At 38.3% G+C, this 19,562-nt stretch overlaps 2 protein-coding genes across 4 annotated transcripts in view; both read right to left on the reverse strand.

Annotated features, from left to right (window-relative positions):
• Positions 1 to 3,420, reverse strand: part of LOC107666784 (zona pellucida sperm-binding protein 3-like) — a 6,603-nt gene extending 3,183 nt beyond the window's left edge. The window contains exons 1-5 of the mRNA XM_016458222.1: positions 2,712 to 3,420; positions 1,402 to 1,517; positions 1,226 to 1,329; positions 953 to 1,127; positions 749 to 860 (exon numbers count right to left, since the gene is read on the reverse strand). Coding sequence (XP_016313708.1) covers positions 749 to 860; positions 953 to 1,127; positions 1,226 to 1,329; positions 1,402 to 1,517; positions 2,712 to 3,257 — 1,053 coding nt within the window. The 5' untranslated portion in view covers positions 3,258 to 3,420. The remainder of the gene's footprint in view (positions 1 to 748; positions 861 to 952; positions 1,128 to 1,225; positions 1,330 to 1,401; positions 1,518 to 2,711) is intronic.
• A 4,004-nt stretch (positions 3,421 to 7,424) lies between these two features.
• The window catches only part of LOC107666783 (dual specificity tyrosine-phosphorylation-regulated kinase 1B-like), a 54,706-nt gene continuing 42,568 nt past the window's right edge, over positions 7,425 to 19,562 (reverse strand). For 2 of the 3 annotated variants that reach the window (XM_016458221.1, XM_016458219.1), the window contains exons 3-12: positions 19,335 to 19,454; positions 19,028 to 19,216; positions 18,237 to 18,284; positions 17,812 to 17,911; positions 17,339 to 17,625; positions 16,776 to 16,922; positions 15,042 to 15,203; positions 11,066 to 11,369; positions 9,961 to 10,064; positions 7,425 to 9,878 (exon numbers count right to left, since the gene is read on the reverse strand). In XM_016458221.1, the coding sequence (XP_016313707.1) occupies positions 9,126 to 9,878; positions 9,961 to 10,064; positions 11,066 to 11,369; positions 15,042 to 15,203; positions 16,776 to 16,922; positions 17,339 to 17,625; positions 17,812 to 17,911; positions 18,237 to 18,284; positions 19,028 to 19,216; positions 19,335 to 19,454 (2,214 nt within the window). In that variant the 3' untranslated portion in view covers positions 7,425 to 9,125. The remainder of the gene's footprint in view (positions 9,879 to 9,960; positions 10,065 to 11,065; positions 11,370 to 15,041; positions 15,204 to 16,775; positions 16,923 to 17,338; positions 17,626 to 17,811; positions 17,912 to 18,236; positions 18,285 to 19,027; positions 19,217 to 19,334; positions 19,455 to 19,562) is intronic. The other variant, XM_016458220.1, reaches the window with a different exon arrangement.

A 19,562-nucleotide genomic window follows, 5' to 3' on the forward strand; every position in this document is an offset into this window, starting at 1 on the left:
TGATTTTTCCGTACATTTCTGCCATATGTACATTAACTGACAGTCACCACTGATAAGCTACCACTAAATATTGTAGAAACTTCATTTGCTGTAAAGTTGCTTTGCAACAATTTGTATCATGAAAAGCGCTATACAAATAAACTTGAATTTAATTGAATATGTATAAATATATAAACAACACACCTACATTAGACAGGGGTAGGTTGTCACGTGTTTTATATACTGTAATTTCTACACATTAAAAATTTCTGTAGGGGTTTAATCATTTCGTATGTTACTTTTTCCATTTTTGCAGTTTCATACATTTTTCAAAACAAATTTCACTTTGTTCCGTTTTATTTCCCCCCCCAAATGTTATTGTGTACAATTGGCAGAAAATGTAATTAAATCCTCTGATATGTTATGGAGGATGGCTTTTTATATTACACTGTAAAAAATGGCCGTGAATTTAACGGTAAAAGACTGTAAAAACCGTACATTTTACAGAATTTTTTTACAGTGTAGATAATTAGAAAATTTTAGATAAATATTCTAGAACTATAGGTTTTTCTTTTTTTCCCCAGGGCAATGATTATAGAAAGGTTCAATATTTCATCCAAAAATGATATATTCCTCAAGTTATGTGCAGTCAAAACTTTTTGTAAACCCAATTTCAAATGCAACCTCACGCAATAATCCCGGGAGTTAAGTGTGACAACAAGCCCCGTTCTCTCCTTTATATTGACACATTTAAGAATTAAAACATTACCGTGTCAGTAACTTGGGGGAGTAAAAAGGCATCGACTGAAAACCTTATAATGTTCGACTGTCTTTGGAGAAAGCGTGAGAGACTTGCTTGTCTTCTGCTGTCCTCCATACACCTGAAATTGCAGTGTTTGGTGTTAATATTTGTTCTTCTCCCCTTCGAAAGTTTATTCATGTTAATAAAAGCAGAGTGCTCCAAACCACTTACCCATAATTACAAATAACACTGTGTTGTGGAATAGACTTTGGGTCTCTTGATGCTGTTACATAGCAGGAGTCAACAAAAATCCTTTCGTCCTCGGATATATAAGCAGCACTGACTTCAAAATACATGGGTTCGTCAAGCACAAATCTCCCATTTCCCTCCAGTCTTTCCCAGCGTTCTAGAGTTCACACACAATTTAATAGACCGATGGGCACCAACACCATATGAGGGGTCAAACAAAACAGGAAATTATGCAGAAGGAGAGGAAAAGCTTACCATTACACACATAAAGACTAAACTTGGCCCTGCGTTCAAAAATCTTGTGAAAAATGTGCTCCCTCACCACAGGCAGGAAGCCCATTTTATAGGAATAATGAAATCTAGAAATTGAAAAAAATGGATGAGGTGCATTTTATCTCCAAGTCCCGAACCCTTCCAGATTGATGGCTTACCTATTGTATAGGCACTGGATGTTTAATGTAAGGGGCACAGCTCGGATGACTGTCCCTGGAGGCTCTGCTGGAGTATAGTGCAATGTGTTGGAATACATGATCTGGCCTTTCATCATCTGAGGATCAAACATTATATGGTAGGTAAAATCAAAATGAACATGTTGAAAGGGCACCAAGTTATTTTGTTCATGTTTCAGTGGCTATTATGGCCGATAATTATGGTATCCAATAATTTGTGAATTATCGAGATGAACGACCCATATAAAGCCTACCGAATTATATTTGATACACAAGTTTCTAAGGCCTGATAAACCTGTTGTACACAATCTACTACATGCCTTCTGTTGTGTGATTCATAATTTATACTTCTTAATCAAGGTCTTTTAGTATAAATCTTAAAATGTCCACCTTCAGGTTGTGGTACATGTGTCTTTTTGCTGTGACAATCTTTGTGACTGATTTTTATGAAGTAAACGTAAGAATATCTTTTATAATTTTAGTAATATTTAAAGATAAAGATGTAGTGAAATGAAGCAACTTAGGTTTCCTTGATTATCAATACATAATTTTTAGAAAAAAAAGATGCTTTATACTGTATGTTTTGCCCCTCACAATAACCACTTTTGATTATATAACTAAACATTTAAATATCACCTTACTAGGATATATTATTGGGAAATATAGAGTGATAACTGCTATGTATATGCATTTTATGTAAATAGTCTGTTACAAGCTATTCGAATTTTATCTTCATTTTTGGCCATATAAATATCAGCATCTTCATCTAAATAAAAGTGAGCTTTTTTTTCATCTTTAAGGAGCCAAAAAAGCCAGATGTAAAAGCCTCTAGTGCAGTCTGAAATTTTCTTCTAAAATGAGCATTTTTTCCCTTTGTTTATGTTCAGTTATTTCACTTTAACGGCATTGAAAAGAACCTATTCACTGCCAATAAAGTGAAATTACAGAACCTACACATAGAGGAATCTGATAAAAATGCTCATTTTAGAATACAATTTCAAATGGCACTTGGAGGCTTTTGCATCTGAACTCTTCAAATAGATACTGTATGACTTACAGGGTTAACTTTTTCACAGTAGAAATAAAATAAAAGTTAAAAATTCAGATTTTTACATTCTGATTTCACTCTCCTTTCTAAATAATCTACAGCTTTTCATGTCTATACATCTGACAATATGGTGGGCTGAAAAAAATTGTGTCAAATAAACATTTTGTTTTTATATATTAAAATGTATCTTTTATAAACCCGACAAGCACATTTAAGACAGGATTTATCTTACATAACTACTTACCGTTAACGAGCTTTCGCAGTCATTGAGGTCGTAATGAAAATACAGAAAGTTCTCGTCTGAGCGAGAGACGGGACATGTTCCCAGGTGAAATGAAGACGGTGAACTTCTGAAGCCCAGCAGACTCTTATTCATGCGCACTGAGATCTTACTGTAACCACACCACACCTCCACACCACGAGCATAACGCACTGGAGACACTTGGATGAGCTGAGGGTTCGTTTGAGGAATCAGAAGGCTAGTCAAACGGTTTGGTAACCGTCTCCTCCCGGACACAGGTCTGAACAGCTCCATGTCAGCGAGAGGAACTGGAGCATGCTGGAACATTGGGAAAACGTGGTATGGTCGCATAACCGCAGGGTTCTTCCTGTCTCCTGTCCACGGCCTGACCGCGCCTGGCGTGGGCTGCGTGTCATGGACTTTCTGCTCAGTGGATACGACATTGCTGTATTCTAGATGACCCCCGGTCCCATAAGTGTAAGCTCTGGTGATGTGCAGCATGCCAAGAAAGTACAAAGAACAACAAAAAGACAAACTCATGCGCTCCATGACAACAACAAGTCTTACATGTTACATGGAGGAAGTAAATAAAACGCAGCTGAGAAGAACGCGCCGCAGCCACCTGCTGATTGATGACGTGACGACTACTAATTACTCCTTTAGTGATTACAGTCAGTTCTTTCGAATAGTTTATTTCAATAAACCGGATCAAATAAAATAAAAATAACGTCATCACGTAATTCCACGTCGTATATTCTCGAAATGTTCCATTATGTAAGGACGTATTGCTGTTTATTATGTGGTTTCATCGATTATTTTTTAATTGAAAAATGTTTATTTGCGAATAATTAAATAGGCCTATAAAAATAACAAACTAAAAAAAAAAAAAAGATTTAGCTCATAAATGTATTGCCTATAGCCTAATATGGATTTACATTAAACAACTTTATTTGGCTGTTTTATACTTTTCCCCTTCTCTTCCCTATATGAGCGTATAAAACTGTTTTTGTTTGTTACATGTTTGCTATTGTATGGTTAACTGAGTCGGTTCGATTCGACAACCGCAAGATCCGAATCAATAAAAGTCGTAAAAGAGTCGAACAATTAATTAAAATGATCAGAATAAAAAACAACAACAAAAAGACAAAACAAATCGAACGCTGTTAAAGACGAGTATGTTCTCAAAATCAATCGATGTTACTTAAAATAAATTCAGTTTCAGGTTCCTGCATTGGGCTAAAGTTTGCTATCGTTTTAAGATTTAACACAAAATATGGTATATAACTTTAGTTAGAAGCATGCACATTTAAGATCTTAAACAGCATTGTGGAAGCGATTGTTTTTGGCAGAAAAGACGAATGTTAAATAGGACTTTTTGACTGACTTACATTAAAAGAATATATATATATATATATTTTTACCATACACATTGATTCTTGCTGTGAGACCATAAATACACTTATCTACTTCAACAAAATGTCTAAAAACAGTAAGTCTAATTAATTAAAGTGATTCATAAAAGACCAGCAATACACATTTTAGGTGCAACTTCCAGTAACTTCTGACTTGCAGTACAGCTATTAAAAATTGCATCAGCCAGCTTATGACTGACTATAAGCTATTATAGCTACCAAACCAGTAGGAAGTTCCCAATAGCATCTGAATTAGCTTTCCCTATGGAATGGAAGTAAAAAAAAAAATCTAGCTGATCTTGTGATTATTACAATTAAAAAATAGTGAAAAATATCCTTTTAGATGCTCCTCCACTTCAACAGAGGTATTGGTTTGTGTGAGGGTTTTCAAGATTTATTGGGAGGTGACAGAGCAACAATTTGTCCTGGATACTGTCCCCCACAACCCCTCCTTTCTATATAGATAGATATATTTCCTATACTCTTCAATAATGACTGAACAGACACAAAAATCTGTATTTTTGTTATAAGCAGCTCGGAAACATCTGCATTTTCAAAGTTTATCAGTGCTCAGACACGTTTCTGACAGTGCATGGTGAGTGTGACATTTATATGGTGACCAAGGTCTGCTAAACATAAGATTGGAGGACCTACAGAGGCAACTCTCTCTTTAATAGAGAAACCAAAAACCGAGGATATCATAATACTTCAGACATTAGGTTTTCATGAAGGATGGTGTTGAAAAAATGACAAAGTAAAGAAGCCAGTGAGGCCAATTACAAGTTTTAACTGGTTATTAAGAACATAAAGGACAGCAGTCATCATCACTGATCTGAGCAGAGTAAGGTAGTTTGCAGGTCCTGACGCCTCAAAGGTGGCAGGTTCGAATCCCAGTCATTAGAATTAACCTCGAAAATGACATTTCACCCCAACATTGCTTTAACGTTAACTGGATGATGCATGGATGCTATGTACACAGATTACAATGGATGAAGATGTCATCAGTTAATTAAATATGTGGTATTGGTCAGTCATACTGAATGAAGCTTGCGTCCAATATGAAGTTCTCACATGACGTTTGAATAGTCGTGGATTTCTACACAGTTGCATGAGGCTTGAATTTTAGCTATACATATAATAAACCTTGATCAAACTCCTATAATCCTCTTCTGTTCAATTCCGTCCAGTGGCTGACCAATAAATCGAGGCACTTGTTTAATACCATGTTTCCGTTACATAATATAAATGTCAAGCTTTAACCTGTACCAAGAAAGAAAGCAAACAAAAAAACAGCAGAAAACAGATTTTTTTTTCCTTGTTAAATAGTAATAAATACATGAGATGCAGTGGTTTATTTTTCATTTTTCTGAAGCAGGAGGGTTAAAAAGTTCTCATTTTTATTTATTTATTTATTCATTTATTTATCTGTCTGTTTTCTTTAGCAGCAATCCGAACATGGTTGAGAGTGGAGATAGCAGCCGAGAGAGAAGTATTTAACTTTTTTGATTTGATGGCAAACAGCACTCACAGAGTGTTGTGAAGGAGGAAGGGGAGGAGGGGGAGAATAAAGACAGGAGAGAAAGCAAAATGAGAGGCAGGAAATGAAGTCAGAGTGGGAGGGGCCGCAGTCAGGAGGGCGTGACAGTGTCCCTTCGTACCGAAGTATTCCGCCCTCCTCGCCCCAGACTCTTCCTTCCAACAGAAACATGGGGTAAATATGAAAAAGAGAGAGAGAGAGCGAGCTAGCTAGCTACAGCAAGATTTGGCTTAGCATATCCAGAGTTAATACAAATGTGTTAACGCTTTCATAGTTTCTGTCCAAAACAAAGAGGGTTAGAAAAAAGAGAGAGAGAGACAGAAACCAAAGTAAGAGAGAGGGGAGAGAAAGTCTAGTGAGATGGTGAAGAAGAAGAAGGAGGCAGACTATTTTTTGAAACTAACAACAGGGAAGCATTTTGGTTTTCCTTCTGGCAAAATGTTTTGATGTTTTTCAAGACTTTCCTGTATCACTTCCTCCTTTATGTGAAGTCGAGTTACGTTCCCCCTCTCCTCGTGAAAGCGGCTTATGGTTCAGCCTCCTCCTCTAGTTGTTAGTTGGTGTTTCTCACTGTGTGGCGACTAAAACCAGTTTCTGTCATTTGCTTTATTTAATTCGTAGGATTTGTTTCATAGTTTGAGATATATAAGCCAGTGTGTCAAGCGAGATAAAGACTGGAAACATTTAAAAAAAAGTAACAAAAATGTGTTTGTGTATGTCTTGCCTGTGTGTTTGTTTATATGTGTGTGTGTGGGTTATGCTCAACTAGAAAAACGCAACCAAAAACAACAAAATGAAGCCAAGAAAGAAAACAAAAAACCTCAAACCCAGTTTGTTTGCTTGTTGTTTTCTATGCATAAGTATCATGTCTGACCAAAAACAAAACAAAAAAACAACTGTATAAATAAAACATTGAATAAATAAACCCACAAAATACCCACCTCTCAATTTAGATCTCTTTCTAACCCCTCTCCCGTCTCTCTCCTTATGTAGTGATTCTTAATAAATTAAAAATATACAATTACGGCAAAACGAGGACCTACAGAGGCAACTCTCTCTTTAATAGAGAAACCAAAAACCGAGGATATCATAATACTTCAGACATTAGGTTTTCATGAAGGATGGTGTTGAAAAAATGACAAAGTAAAGAAGCCAGTGAGGCCAATTACAAGTTTTAACTGGTTATTAAGAACATAAAGGACAGCAGTCATCATCACTGATCTGAGCAGAGTAAGGTAGTTTGCAGGTCCTGACGCCTCAAAGGTGGCAGGTTCGAATCCCAGTCATTAGAATTAACCTCGAAAATGACATTTCACCCCAACATTGCTTTAACGTTAACTGGATGATGCATGGATGCTATGTACACAGATTACAATGGATGAAGATGTCATCAGTTAATTAAATATGTGGTATTGGTCAGTCATACTGAATGAAGCTTGCGTCCAATATGAAGTTCTCACATGACGTTTGAATAGTCGTGGATTTCTACACAGTTGCATGAGGCTTGAATTTTAGCTATACATATAATAAACCTTGATCAAACTCCTATAATCCTCTTCTGTTCAATTCCGTCCAGTGGCTGACCAATAAATCGAGGCACTTGTTTAATACCATGTTTCCGTTACATAATATAAATGTCAAGCTTTAACCTGTACCAAGAAAGAAAGCAAACAAAAAAACAGCAGAAAACAGATTTTTTTTTCCTTGTTAAATAGTAATAAATACATGAGATGCAGTGGTTTATTTTTCATTTTTCTGAAGCAGGAGGGTTAAAAAGTTCTCATTTTTATTTATTTATTTATTCATTTATTTATCTGTCTGTTTTCTTTAGCAGCAATCCGAACATGGTTGAGAGTGGAGATAGCAGCCGAGAGAGAAGTATTTAACTTTTTTGATTTGATGGCAAACAGCACTCACAGAGTGTTGTGAAGGAGGAAGGGGAGGAGGGGGAGAATAAAGACAGGAGAGAAAGCAAAATGAGAGGCAGGAAATGAAGTCAGAGTGGGAGGGGCCGCAGTCAGGAGGGCGTGACAGTGTCCCTTCGTACCGAAGTATTCCGCCCTCCTCGCCCCAGACTCTTCCTTCCAACAGAAACATGGGGTAAATATGAAAAAGAGAGAGAGAGAGCGAGCTAGCTAGCTACAGCAAGATTTGGCTTAGCATATCCAGAGTTAATACAAATGTGTTAACGCTTTCATAGTTTCTGTCCAAAACAAAGAGGGTTAGAAAAAAGAGAGAGAGAGACAGAAACCAAAGTAAGAGAGAGGGGAGAGAAAGTCTAGTGAGATGGTGAAGAAGAAGAAGGAGGCAGACTATTTTTTGAAACTAACAACAGGGAAGCATTTTGGTTTTCCTTCTGGCAAAATGTTTTGATGTTTTTCAAGACTTTCCTGTATCACTTCCTCCTTTATGTGAAGTCGAGTTACGTTCCCCCTCTCCTCGTGAAAGCGGCTCATGGTTCAGCCTCCTCCTCTAGTTTAGTTGGTGTTGCTCACTGTGTGGCGACTAAAAACAGTTTCTGTCATTTGCTTTATTTAATTCGTAGGATTTGTTTCATAGTTTGAGATATATAAGCCAGTGTGTCAAGCGAGATAAAGACTGGAAACATTTAAAAAAAAGTAACAAAAATGTGTTTGTGTATGTCTTGCCTGTGTGTTTGTTTATATGTGTGTGTGTGGGTTATGCTCAACTAGAAAAACGCAACCAAAAACAACAAAATGAAGCCAAGAAAGAAAACAAAAAACCTCAAACCCAGTTTGTTTGTTTGCTTGTTGTTTTCTATGCATAAGTATCATGTCTGACCAAAAACAAAACAAAAAAACAACTGTATAAATAAAACATTGAATAAATAAACCCACAAAATACCCACCTCTCAATTTAGATCTCTTTCTAACCCCTCTCCCGTCTCTCTCCTTATGTAGTGATTCTTAATAAATTAAAAATATACAATTACGGCAAAACCGCAGGAAAAAAACAAAAAAACAAAACAAACCAAAAATAAAAAAGCATAAGGTACTCTTCTCCTGCTGCTGTCGTGTTGACAAAAACATTCAATTTTTTTCAACCCAAAACTCTCCTCTCCTCAATAAAAATCTCTCGCTGCAAACCTGTCCTGAAATCACAAACTCAAATAACAATATAAGAATGGTAAAAACAAACGTTCTGAAACCTTCTGTTGCGACTACTTCACCTGCCGCCCTTCTCCTTCGATGAAAGAAAAACAAACTAACAGAAAAATAACGATAAAAGTAGTTTCAAATCCCTCCCTTGACCTTCTCCCCATGCAAAACCAAAACAACGAAACGAAAAAACGAAACCGACTGTCTGATATTTCACAAGTTTTTCTCTGCGATTCTGTTACGTGTGGCTGCGCGCGCATGTATGTGTGTCGTACGTTTACTACGTGTCGCGCGTGTGTGTGTTGTTGTTAACATTTTCGTATGGCTTTTGGAATTTGTTCAAGATTTATCAAGAGTTGGCTGCACTCTGACCGCTCCCACTCCCGCTGCCGCACACTGCCATCATGGCGGACTCCTCGGAGTCCGGCCGCCCCCCAGCTCCCCCGACTCCTCTGGGCGGAGGCCCCCCGGTGAGCATCCCCCCCACTCCGACGCTTCCCTGCTGCGGGTTGTTATTGTTGTTGCTGCCGGCGTAGCACGGAGGGATGTATCCCAAACCGGAGGCAGCAACCATGCTGTCCTGGGAGGCTGGGGCCTGGGGCAACTGTTGCTGGGAAGCGGAAGGGGGCTGCTGGGGGGCCATGACTGTCCTAGTCCGAAAGGCAGAGAGGCCCAGGTGGAGGTTGGAGGAGCCGTACTGACTGGAGTCCAAGCTCGACGGGGGTGGCTGCATGATGGAAGACTGACCCAGGTGGTGGTGGTGGGTGAGGCTGAGCTCGATGCTGTCCTGCATCTGCGGGGAGGAGATGGGCATCAGCGCCTGGCCCTGCTGGCCCTGTGAGGCCTGGCCCTGCGGCTGGTTCTGCTGCTGCTGCTGTTGCCGGAGCTGTCTGCCGTTGCTGTGGTGGCTGCCGTAGATGGGGTGGGGATGGTGCGGCTCCATCATGCCCCCCATGTTGCCCAGGAAGTGGCGCGAGTGCTGCGTGGCCGCCGGCTTGTGCAACAGTAGCTGCGGGTAGGAGGAGTCGCTGCCGCTGTTGGACAGCTGACCCATGCTGCTGTCCCCTCCTGGCCAGATGCGCAACTGCTGTTGAGACGGAGCCTGGAGAGAGAAGAGGCGATCAACATGAGTCGTTTCGTCATGTTACCGAGGAGCTGTGTGGTGCTCTGCAACGATTGCTTACTTGTGGGCTCTGCATCTCGTAGTCCGTGTGAGTGACTGCACTGTTGTAGTACCGATTGCTGTACCGGTAATTTCGGTTGTCATTGGAAGAACCGCTAGATCCACCTGGATTGGGAGCAAGGACAAAGAGCTGATGTAAAACGAGTCCTTTTCTTGTTTTACTATCCCTAAGTAACAGGTTTAAGGTGTGATCACACTACACTTTTCGTTCCATTGACTCCATTCATATGTATGCATATACAGGAGACAGGAAACGCAAGATTATATGAATTTGCGTTCCAAAATTCAAGTTGAACTTGAGGTGAATTTGTATCACATGAAGACGTGTGACCAATAGAAGATTGATACGTCACAGCGTGACCTCTTAGCTGAATTGAAAGAACATAAACTTTAAATCTGCAGCGTTGCAGCAAACTGGAGTAGATTGCATATTTTTACATTTTGGATGTTTTAGGGGTGTAACAATACACTCGTGTCACGATTCGGTTTGATACATGATACTGATCTCAAGATATTTCGAACATACAAAAAAAGTTAAATGTTTTTTAAAATAAATATATTGCTTAAAAAATTTATTCTAACACATGTGGAATATACATTATATATACAGCAGTTAATAAAAAGTACTGCTTATAAAAATGCAAAATTTGGTATTATATCAGGAATTGACATGAATAGTCCTTTTCCCCGCGCACAGAAAATTAATGATTCTGACCAAATATTTACACATACTTAGTCCCAGACTACATACATTTACAAAATTGCAAATTATGTATTTAATTTTTTTATTTATTAATAATAATTACTAAACATGGAAGATCAAATGTGCGACCTTCTGAGATTACGTTATTTGATGTTCCATTACCATATTTGATGCAAAATGAAATATTTCTACATATGATTTTGGCTGAACCATACGCAATACATATCATCGCTATCCACAATAGATATTGTTGCATTTTTGTATTGCAATATATTTACACAATTTATTGTTACACCCCTATTATATGTTTTTAAAAAAGATGCCACAGAGTGTGACATTGCAGCATTCGTAGAAATGTTGCATGCTCAAACTCTAGTGTGACCGCTGCATTACACACACTTACCAGAGCTGGAGACGGAGCTAGTGGTGGAGGTGGAGTGGCTGTGGTCCATGGCAGGGCTGGTGGAGGTGGAGCTGCTGGTGTTGGTGCCCTCATCCGTCGTCTTCTTGAAGAAGTTGTGCTGCAGCGCGTAAAAGGGCGTGATGCGCGTTTTGGGATCGTAGTCCAGCATGCGCAGGATCAGGTCCTTGAACTTCAGGTAGTCGCAGGGCGCGTGACCCTGTTCTCCAGCTCGCCTCCCCCCTGGACCTCCCGTCTCCACCCCCAGGATCTCATGCAGTCGTCGCGTGGCAGGTGGTTTATATTCCTGGAGGGACAAATCAACAACAGAGGAAGGGAAGAGAATGAGGCACAAATGTGTAGCATTTAGTGCAGATAACAGTTCAAATGTTTTTAACCAATTTAAAAGTTAAATTTTTAAACATTTAAGGACAATGGGTGATGAACTAGTCTAGAAACATATTACATTAGTAACAACCAATTTAAGGATTAATAAATACATAAATATACTAATATTATTGCTTTATTACTATAAAGTCAACATGAAATGGCATTTGCAACCCACTTCTGAGTAAAACAGAACTGGGAAAATCATGCCCTTCCCATTGGGAAGTGACTAGAACATGAAAAGTGTGTTCCACATTTTTTATGAAAGTTACATACCGAAATGAAGTATGATGTGAATGCAAGTTTGTTCACGTTAACATTAACCAGCATTAGATTACCATGTTGGCTAGAAAAAAGTTGTAGCAGTACATACATTCTTAAAACATTGTTGAAATTAGGAAAACATTTTCCTCTCTGTGCATTAATAGACTGAGCACACGCAATGCTGTATTGCAATTCTGATTTCATGTTGACTTTAATAGGAAACTAATCAGCCTCAGAAATCATTACTGAATGCAGGTGAAGGGGGGCTGAAAGTGAGAGATGTTTGTGGTTTTGTGGGAATAACGACGGTTGCATAGGGGCTCTCAGTGTCTTACAGGGTTCAACAATGAGACTTTTTGAAAGAACTTCAGTTGAAAGAACTACACACAATCACATATCTCCATAACTTCCAGCTATTACTACAAAATTACAGCATAAAATGTTCAACTAATGTATTATTACAGTAAGCACACTTTCTTTTTGTTCCTTAAATATTAATATAATATTTTTTGCGAGAAAAATGTTTGTGTTGAAGCTAGGGATGTAACGATTAACCGCGAGCTGGTTGAAAATCGATTCAAATATGTGACGATTCAAATCGGTTGAGATGCTAAACAAATTGCGATTCAATTAGGGGTAGGAGTTTGTATGAATTTATGTCTGAGGGGAACTTACTGTCTTTAGAAAAGTTTAGATGGTATTTTTTCTTTTCATCTTGCTTCTGTATAATGCATATTAAAGTTCATAAGTGCAGCAATGCTTTGTTTACAGCGGAAACCAAGGAAACGCTTTAAGCGCCACATGCTGGCAGAGAGTGAATCTGCGTCTCATTCAGCTCGTCTGCTGTTTCGGTTTCATGCAGATATTTTTTATGAATAGTTTCACAAAACTGAAGTCAAACCATTCTGTTTTTGCTTCAAATTTCGAAATTATACAATCTAATTTAGATTAAAAACTGCTCATGTGGCATGTATGCAGCATCTTTGTTTGGATCATGATTAAAATGCAGTGGTTGCCTCTAATTTTAAATGGAAAGAGCACAGACAAAGCCTTATTTTGTTTATATGAAGAGATTTATTTTATTTGTGTTACTTATTTATTTGATTTGGGGCTTGTTTTAAAATTTCAATTTTGTTTTGTTATTTACATTTACATTATATTTAAATTTTGTTATTTAGCAGACGCTTTTATCCAAAGCGACTTACAAATGAGGACAATAGAAGCAATCAAAACCAACAAAAGAGCAATAATATACAAGTGCTATATTAGTATATTATTATAGTGTTATATTTAAATTTCACAAAGAAACATGCTGCATTTTGTCCAAGCAATAATAAAAGGACACATTCAATTTAGAAGTTGTCTTAAATCTCATTTTGTAAAAAAAATAAAATAAAATAAAATCGTGAATCGAATCGAAATCAAAATCGTGAATTGAATCGTGAGTTGAGTGAATCGTTACATCCCTAGTTGAAGCCAATGAGATTGCTTGTCAGGTCAAGTAAAGAAACTTGGTCGCCAGAAAATAAAAACCCTTATTGTTGAACCCTGTCATAAACATAGTACTGGTCCTTTGACTCTGACCCTAATCTGTGCCATTTAAATTATATCATGGTCCATAAATACTATAAAAAGACTTAAATGTTCCAGCACCTCCACTGTAAAAGAGTACAAAGTTTTCAAATGTTTTAACCTTTTTCTCTATTGTACACACGGAAGCACAAAATGCGTGCTGGAGCATTTGAGGGGAGTCTCTGGATGAGTTGGCAGTAAGTGCCAGACATTAATCCTGTAAAACAAAGTGTATTAGGACCTCATCCAGACTTTTACCCTCCACCTGCTATCACCTTTGCATCTTAATCTGCGGCCACACACACACACACTTTCTACAGTCTTAACCTGAAGCTACTTTCACGTATCTTCACTGGAAACAGGGTCATTCTAGCTACTGGCTGCACTCACTTAACCTGTGACACAATGCATGTCACTGACTAGACTAAGAGCTGCTAACAGGTAACAGGTAGGGCTCTACCAATACAATCTATACATATCAATATATAGAGATTCTTTTCATGCAACATTACATCAATATTTTAAATCTTTACATTGTTATTTTAGCAGCACTTTACAATAAGGCAAGTTGATGCACTATTAACTAACACAAATTAACTTTTTATTAACATTAACAAAGATTAATAAAGGTAAAATATTATTAACAAATGGGACCTCATTATAAAGCCTTACTTTTTTATTTACACTATCGTTCAATCGTTTTGGGTCAGCAAGATTTTTTTAATGTTTTTATATTGATATTGATTTTTTTGAATGTATTTTATGTACACCAAGGCTGCATTTATATTATCAAAATAGTATTAAAATTTTAAATTACTGTTTTCTATTTTGATATATTTTATTTAATATATTTTAAAATGCAATTTCGTATCATTTTCAGCAGTCATTACTCCAGTCTTCAGTGTCACATGATCCTTCAGAAATGATTCTATTATACTTATTTTGTGCTCAAGAAACAATTATATTATCAATGTTGAAAATAGTTGTGTTGCTTAGTATTTCTGCAGAAAATGATAAATTTTTTCAGGATTTTTTGATGAATAAAAAGCTCAATAAAACTTTTAAAAAAATGTTGTAATCAAAATCTTTTGTACTTCCACTCTCACTTTAGTGTATTAATATTGCATTGGTATGATTAAAGTATAATTTTTTCCACAAAGAATTCATACCGACCCCAAAGTTTTAAACGGTAGTGTATGGCCAAAAGTATCTGGACACCCAATCCAGATGTGTACTTAATGTGGATTTAATTTCAAAACCACTAGGTGGTCCAGTTTTCTAAGATTATACGATGTCATTGTTTGCTGTTGTATATAATATTTAAAAATGGGTTTCCACATATTTTTGGCCTTTTATTTTACATATCTTGATGTATACTGTACATCACAACTAACTACAACTAACACGCCTGTTTCTACCTAGCATCTTAGAGACAGAATGTGAATGGTTGTGAAAATGATTGTGATGATGGCAATGATGAGGAGAACAGATGCTGTAGGGTGGGGTTTTGATTGACCTCGTGCTTCTGTAAGCAGAGGTGGGTCAGTGGAGAGAGGAGGAGGTTCACTAGCACACATTAGCCTTGCTTCAATTCCATCCCCAACCTTTTTCTCCACCCTCCTCCATTTTAGCCCCAGTTTTCTCTCTTCCCCTCTCCCTGAGGATAAGGTGAGCGTTGGTGTGGAGCAGGTGACGGTGAGGGAGGGGGGTCTTTGTGAGGAGGGCGAAGGTTAAGTAGAAGCAGAGTTTTACTCACGGAGGCCGAAGGATAAAGTACCTTCTTAATGTCCTTGTTCTTCTTGACGGTCCACAGGCCGTCGGACAGCTTGTCGAAGTACTTGCGTGCTTTAGGGGCCTGATCCAGCATATGGTTGGGCGGGACCCCCAGCACCTCCACTATTTTATTCATCTGGTCCACCTAAGAAAGATACAGTACAGCGTTAGAGCAAGATCCATGTGGACTTTGTTGCAACTGACATTTCAGCAAGTATGCGTCTGATTCATTAGATATCATACTAGGGATGCACCGATACCACTTTTTCCAGTACTCGCCCGATACCGATACTTTTATTTTTGGTACTTAGAGCACGAGTACAGGAGACCAGTATCGGGATCGGTGCATCCCTATATCATACATATAACAGATGAATACATTTTGAAATGCATTAAAGGGTTAGTTCACCCAAAAATGAAAATTCTGTCATTAATTACTCACCCTCATGTTGTTCCAAACCCGTAAGACCTTCGTTCATCTTCGGAACACAAATTAAGATATTTTTGATGAAATCGCGGAAGAGAAGAAATTGTTGAATAAAGTCGTTATTTTGTAGCTACATAACATTACGGTTGAACCACTGATGTCACATGGACTATTTTAACAATGTCCTTACTACCTTTCTGGGCCTTGAACGTTTTAGTTGTGTTGTTGTCTACACAGGGTTAGAAAGCTCTCGGATTTCATCAAAAATATCTTAATTTGCGTTCTGAAGATGAACGAAGGTCTTACAGGTTTGCAACGACATGAGGGTGAGTAATTAATGACAGAATTTTTGGGTGAGCTATCCCTTTAAGGAGTTGATTAAAGGGCGTATACACAGGATCTTGTGTCCAGACCAGTGTTAATTTCATTTTACATTTTAATTTCAGTTTATTATTTTCAAATAACTAAACCTGGCTCTCGCCATAAGGGCCGTTCACATGTAGCACCTAAAAACGCGACCTTTCTGCTTTTTTCCAAAGCGTTTGGGTGCTTGTGCTCCGGAGGCATGTGCCGTTGCTAAGCAACCATGACCTGCGCTCTCCATGAAGATGCGTAAGTTTCAGCAAAGGATAAATGGATTTTCAGCACTAAAAATCGCTTGCAGAAGCTCTGCTACTAAATTTATTTAAAAATGGCTATCCTTGTACAGCTATGATCAGCTGTTCCTTCATCTTGGCTGAGCTTTCAATGTTGTTACGGGAAAGGATGAAGCTGATTGGTTGGTTCTTGTCACATGACCGTGTGCGCGTCACGACCGCGTCGCTTCCATTATGAGTCTACATTTGAAATAACGAACTTGAGCGCGCAAAAGACGCTATATGTGAACGGCCCCATAAACAGCCACAGAAGCTGATATGGTGTTAAAAAAGGAAGAAAAAAATCAGTATAAGTTTTAGTAATTTTTTAAATACCATTTAGCTTGAATTTATTTAGTCATTTTTGTACTTCAACTTCAACTTATTTAGTTTTTCATCTAATATTCATATTTCATTTCAGCTTTTGTTCAATTACCGAAAACGAAATAATGGACCAATCAGAATAAGTTGGAGCATCTCCCGTTTTGAATATTTACAGTCTTTAAAATAATTATAATATTTTAATAATGCATAAATGCTGTTTGTATGCCTGTTAAAGTGCAATTCTTACAAGTGGATGAACGTCAAAAAAAGACGCACGTAGTACGTCACAAAGCTTTGCACAGTCATTGTGTGACTAATCCCCGAGCCGTACCTCATTGGAACCGCTGAAGAGCGGTTCGCCCGTGTGCATCTCCACCAGGATACAGCCCAGGGACCACATGTCTATAGCCAGGTCATACGGCATGCCCAGCAACACCTCAGGAGAGCGGTAAAACCGACTCTGGATGTACTGGTAAATCTAATACAGAAAGAAGACAGTAATGAATGACATGCACAAAGAAAGCATGCACTAGTTTCTACCAAGCAGACTGAGCTCTCATAGTGACTATTGAGTACATTTACACTTTTCTCCACTAGGGGGCAGAAAAATCTACAAGTTAAAAAGGGTGCAGCACTGCCACTAGGAATCTCAAGCAGTAAAATCCATTTCAGCTGTGGGAAAGTCCTCTAGAATGTGCTCTGAATGCACATCCCATCAACTAAGACCACTGCGTTTTCTTCTCTCTTACAGAGGCATTTAACCATTAAATGTTCACCACTGCATGTCAATTTTGTTAGTTTAAATGCAAGTTCACTAATTACTACTGGGCGTGACCTCATATAAGCCTGCTGTTAACCAACATCGACTCCAACGGGCCCGAGACGCCATCTCACCCTCTGTCCTAGCTGGCAGGAACTGCCAAAGTCCACAATCTTGATGGCACTGCGCTTGGGATTGCAAAGAAGGATGTTCTCAGGCTTGAGGTCGCAGTGGATGATGCTGAGCTCGGGCGTGGCCAGGAAGAGCAGCGCCGTGCACAGCTGCTGAGCGAACTTGCGCGTCAGGTTGAGCGAGACGCCGCGGAAGTTGGTGTTACGCAGGAGGTCGTACAGGTTGTAGGAGAGAAGCTCGAACACCAGGCACAGGTGGTTACGGAACATGAAGTGCCTCTTTAAGTGGACTGAAGAAACAAAAATAAGAAAAAGATGTATTAGGGTGGCAAAAGGCAGTTCGTAGCAAGTCAACTAGATATCCATGAGATCCAGATCATTCATTATGCTTTGCTTTCTATCTGTGAAATAGCCTCATTTACTACTTAAGTAGAGTAACAGCTGCTTATATTCATATTCTTGTGTCTGGTTTTTACCTATGTAGTACTTCATCTCAGTGTCGTGTTTGTTCATGAGCTCAAGAAGCCGCAGCTCAATCTGGGCCTGGTTCAGGAAGGCTTTCTTGTTCTTGATGATCTTGATATGTAAATTCAAGTGTGCAAAATTAACTAATAAATAGGGCTATTAATTTAATGCATTTATATAGTGTGATTAATTATTATAGTCTATATATATATATGTATAATATAATAAAATATTGCAATAAAAAGCAGCCTATTATTTATCTTCCCCATGAACTGTACATGAAAACTGTAACAAGTGATTCTCCAACCTACATGCAATAGTGATGCAATAGCTAATGACGTCAATACAGATGTATACATAGACCAATAATTAGGGATGGGTACCGAAATCCGGTATTTAATCGGTCCCGGGGCTAAATTATGTTGTTCTTGATGATCTTGATGGCCACCCACTCCTGCTCATGGTGGTCATAGGCTTTCACCACCTACACACATAGGACGATGTTATAGCTTTACAACAGTAAATGACAGTATCAACATATTTCATGTATAAAATTGAACATTTAAAAAATGCATCTGAGTTTCTGTACACAGAGCTTTAAATTCTTCACATTCACTGTAAAAAATCCTTATTCTGCCATTTATTAGACCTTTAGAGTCTGTAGTGTGGTTTGCTTATTAATGCATTAATCGAGAACACAAAGCAGCTTACATTATTTTCATAATTTCATTATTCTAACACTCAAAATCTAATGTAACGAAACATTACCAGGGCTTACATTTATCAGATTTGGAGGAGCATATTAAAAACTATTGTTTTACAGAAACCGTCATCAGTTTTCATGAATTTGACTAATTTCACTAATGAATATTAAAATAATGAAACTTCAAAATTGTATTACAATATTATCATACTTGAATTGACTGTGTGAATGTAAAAAAGTAACTTATGGCACAGCTAAAACCAAAAAAGTAGATCCAAATCTACTTTCAAATCCAGATACAATGCAAAATAGAGTCAAGTTCTGGGTCAAGTTAGTTTGGAGACAAAACATCACTTGCTAGTTTGCAGTTTTTAATGCACCCTATTGAACATGAGCACCATTGTTTCGGTTTGATTTTATGCCTGTATTCTTTTAGACTTTATATCTAAGTAGCAGCAATGAGATGTTTGACCAAATCGTGTAGCCTTAGCCAATTCTATTCTCATCTTCAGAGTTATGCTAACCTGTCCGAAGGAGCCCTTGCCAATAAGAGAGTCGATCTCGTAGCGGTCCAGCCACTTCTCCCCGTTCTTCACAATGTAGTCGTAGTTGTCGTCGTCGTAGCCGTCGTTGTACACCTTGCGCTCTTTTTTGGTGCTAGAGTCCTCGGGGGGGACCTGCTGGGCTCGCCGTTTCTTCTTCGTGTAATACACCTGGAAAGCAAGCAAAAGACTTAATATTTGCCCCTCTGTTGCTACTTCGCTAATCACTTGAGAGTTTGTATGACTGGTCTTATTGTGAGTGTAAATATGAAAAGGCCTGCTGGCTCACCTCATTGATGTGCTTGTATGTCTTGATGAGATCGACTGAGAGTTTTCGTAGCGGGGCGCTGGAGGGATCTCGAAAACTCGGGGGAATCCTCCTCTGCAGGATGGTCATATCTGACAGCACCTGGGAAAAAAAAAAGTGACACAGAGACAACTGTAAGAAAAAAGGAGGGGCAACTGAGGAACCACCATAACAAAAACCACAAGGTTAGAGGACACATATATATATATA

Source organism: Sinocyclocheilus anshuiensis, unplaced genomic scaffold (genome assembly GCF_001515605.1).
Source record: "Sinocyclocheilus anshuiensis isolate Anshui unplaced genomic scaffold, SAMN03320099.WGS_v1.1 scaffold267, whole genome shotgun sequence".
Taxonomy (NCBI): Eukaryota; Metazoa; Chordata; class Actinopteri; order Cypriniformes; family Cyprinidae; genus Sinocyclocheilus; species Sinocyclocheilus anshuiensis.